The sequence below is a fragment of the Xiphophorus hellerii genome, unplaced genomic scaffold, assembly GCF_003331165.1.
Source record: "Xiphophorus hellerii strain 12219 unplaced genomic scaffold, Xiphophorus_hellerii-4.1 PGA_scaffold_60__1_contigs__length_49999, whole genome shotgun sequence".
In the NCBI taxonomy this organism is placed as follows: Eukaryota; Metazoa; Chordata; class Actinopteri; order Cyprinodontiformes; family Poeciliidae; genus Xiphophorus; species Xiphophorus hellerii.
This window is the reverse complement of record NW_022587635.1, coordinates 36,925-40,014: the sequence shown is the minus strand read 5'-3', so window position 1 is coordinate 40,014 and position 3,090 is coordinate 36,925. Positions and strand designations below refer to the sequence as shown.

Sequence of the window (3,090 nt, the reverse complement as noted above, 5' to 3'; positions counted from 1 at the left end):
ATGGTTCCACTGAAACACAGTGTGCTGTCACATTAAACCGGGGTTTTGAAAAGTTAAGTCCAGGACCCATTTGCAGCCTTTTGACTGTTTTTCTTTTCTTTTATCTTTTGCCAATGACGATAATCCCCTAATGAAACAGTTTTACTAATCCAGCATGACTGATGGAGTCTTTAGTTTTAATTAAGGCAAAATGAATGCAGAAAACATTAACTATTACCACAAAACATTGCCTACACATTTAAAAGTTTAAAGTATCAAAACTTTTTGCATTCTCTTGTGAGGACCACATGTATCCAGCAAGCCCTGCTGCACCCAGATTTACTTTGAATGAATTTATTCAATTTTGGAGACCTTTAAAATGTCCATAGTGGATCACTTTTTCTCAGTTGAGTAAGAAAAACTGATTAGTTTTTCTTTTTAGCCTCTTTTTTTCTATCACTTTTTTTCTTTGGCCCTTCACTTCTTTCAACTTCAATATTTTGCACCTTAGGACAGAAGGTTTGGACACCGCCATACTAATGATGTTTTGGAAGAAGTCTTAGGTTGTTATTTTGTGTTAACTGGAGTTCTTTAACTGTTTTGTTCTCAGATATGGATGATGACTCCCGAAGCCTCACACGCAGGGTTATTTATGAGGGGTTGGCAGATCTCCCAGTCTCAACTCTACAGACTTTGGAGGACACACTAGAATCTTTGGGGGTGGAGACCAATGAAGATTTTCAGTATATTAATGAAAATGATCTGAGATCTGTACTAACACCAATTCAAGCAAGGAAGTTACTGAAAGCTTCGAAACAAACCAGTAGGTACATTATTACAGAGATATAGCAGCCTATCTTTACCTTTTGTTCATTACTATATACCTTTTATCATATAGCACAGACCAGTGGAATTTCCAGTGAGCCATCTCTGTCGTTGTCATCTCCTTCTACAACCAGCACATCGTCTGCCTCTTCATTTTCTATACATTCCACGCCAGTAGATTGGGTTGACACTTTTCAAATTCCTTGGAACAGGTTTCCAGAGAACTTGATTGAGTGTTTTGAGAATGAGGCAAGGCCGAAACCCCACCTTCGAAGAGAAATGATTCGGATTGTTGTTGCTTCAATGATGGAGGTGTGTGCTTCTCCTCGCAAGCAAGAAACCACAGAAGTGGCGAAAAAATTGATAGCAAAATATCCACTTTCACTCCAAGATATTATTGAAGGTGATATAGTGGGCCCAGGGTATTATTCACTCGTCAAGCAACTACAAAATCGTATAGAAAATTTGAGACGGGTTTCAAAACCAAAAATAAGGAAGCGTAAAAACATGTTAGATGAAGATGGCACAGTCCCACCAGAGCAAAATGCAGCTGTTCAGGACATTTACGGTTGTATAAAGTGGGACATGGAAGTCATGCCAATCCAGGAGACAGCAGAGACACAGAAAGAGAAAAAAGTCAAATTGAAAATGCTAAGTGAAGAAAATAACTTAAATTCGGACGAGATAAGAGATCTTATGCAGAGAACCTACTACACTCAAAGGAAAGAAATAAACCAGGGAAAAGACCTACAAATTATGGTGAAGGAGTGGCCCTTCCTGTTTCAGGAAATTGGTATGACGATCCACTTCCAGGAGCTTACTGGAGTAAATCTACTAGAGACTTTCCATAAAAATCTCGAAAAAAAGGGTAAAGACTTCTGGACTACTTAAGGACTGTCTCGGCCCACAAAATTAAACGAGTTCTTCAAACTGTCCGAAACCTGGATATTCTGAGAGGACAGGTCCAGGGCTGCTCTAAAGAGTTGAAAGATCTTGTCCTCCTCCTTCTGTCTCATTTCAATGACAAAGAGGAAACCCTCTTCCACTATGTAGATGAGACATGCCTAGCAGGAGAAGTAAAAGTGGACAACTTGCCTGTCACACCATGCTTGATTGTATGTGGTAAGTAAATATGAATATTCACTGAGTAATTTTAAGAAAGAAATATTACACTGGTTAAAGTTGTATAAGACTAATTGTTTTCTGGAATATTTTTTGTCAGGAACCTCCTGTTATACTTCCAAGAATTTTATGCTTGGCATTGACGGCAATGTTGTGAATGACCAAATACCAACCTTCACATCCGCTATATGTCTAATGTTAGCAAGTTACTTTTGCTTCAACATTCATTATCCGACTCATCTGGCCTCCACACTTGATTTCATTCAGAGGTAATATTCTTTTGTTTTCCTTCCCTCATTTAGATGAAGTCATATTTCATTACAGTGGTTGATTTTCATGTATTGAATAGGTGCTTCCTAAACATCAATCCAGACCGGGGGACAAAAGTTGAAACCAAGAAGAATAAGAAGAACGTGTCAGTGAACCCAAGGGTCCTTACCCTAATCTCTGAAATCGCAGATCATGAATGGAGAGGGACATATTAAAATGGACATAATAGTCCAGCAGAAATGTAAATTCTGATTTCTTACACACCACTTATAGAGCAGAATACAAATTTCACTGCAAGAATATGGTTTGCAATCTGGATGGATAGAATTTACATTTAGTTTTCATATTTCTTAGTTTTAGGATCTATTGAATTTATTTTAACAGGCTTGCTGTATGTTTTGCGGTAATTATAAATGCCTGAATATGTAGACAAGTTCAAGACAACAGCTACTTTTGTTTCCATCATTGTGAGAGGCTGTTCCTTTAGTTCAGTAAAATGAGAGAAGAGTGACTTGTATTATTTATTTTAAAATTGTAGATTCATTTAATTTAGATGCTCCATTAATATCTCAGCCAGGACTGCAACTAATGATTCTTTTGGCTATCAATAAATATGACAATCATTGAAACCCATACAAAATTGCACTGTAAGTCAGTAAATTTACGGTAAAAAATTGTAAAATGCCAGCAGTTACTGACCAGAATATTCACAGCATTATACTGCCGTAGAAAATACATGGCATTATCATAACTGAATAAACATATATCCTAAATAATTGTGACAGTCACGAATGTAGAAAATACAGAAATATAGTGTAAAAATATAAGTAATTGTAAAGTTCTTAAAAAATTGTAATATTGCCAGCAGTTAATTACCCTAAACTTAACAGTAGC

The 3,090-nt window shown here is 36.7% G+C and overlaps 1 protein-coding gene across 2 annotated transcripts; it reads left to right on the top strand.

Annotated features, from left to right (window-relative positions):
* Positions 1–6: 6 nt before the first annotated feature.
* On the top strand, positions 7–2,831 carry LOC116716500 (uncharacterized). Of its 2 annotated transcripts, XM_032557324.1 has the most exons (5): positions 7–498; positions 590–802; positions 878–1,926; positions 2,027–2,195; positions 2,276–2,831. In XM_032557324.1, the coding sequence occupies exons 2-3, from the start codon at positions 592–594 to the stop codon at positions 1,693–1,695; spliced, it is 1,029 nt and encodes a 342-aa protein (XP_032413215.1). In that variant the 5' UTR covers positions 7–498; positions 590–591; the 3' UTR covers positions 1,696–1,926; positions 2,027–2,195; positions 2,276–2,831. The 2 variants fall into 2 exon arrangements, with proteins under 2 accessions (XP_032413215.1, XP_032413214.1); XM_032557323.1 differs by lacking the exon at positions 7–498 and having other exon boundaries at positions 563–802.
* Positions 2,832–3,090: the final 259 nt, after the last annotated feature.

Excerpts from the sequence above, each read along its gene's own strand:
- LOC116716500 (XM_032557324.1), top strand. The coding sequence starts at position 592 with ATGGATGATGACTCCCGAAGCCTCACACGCAGGGTTATTTATGAGGGG. Across the intron at positions 803-877 it reads GAAAGCTTCGAAACAAACCA|CACAGACCAGTGGAATTTCC; the intron begins GTAGGTACATTA and ends TTTATCATATAG.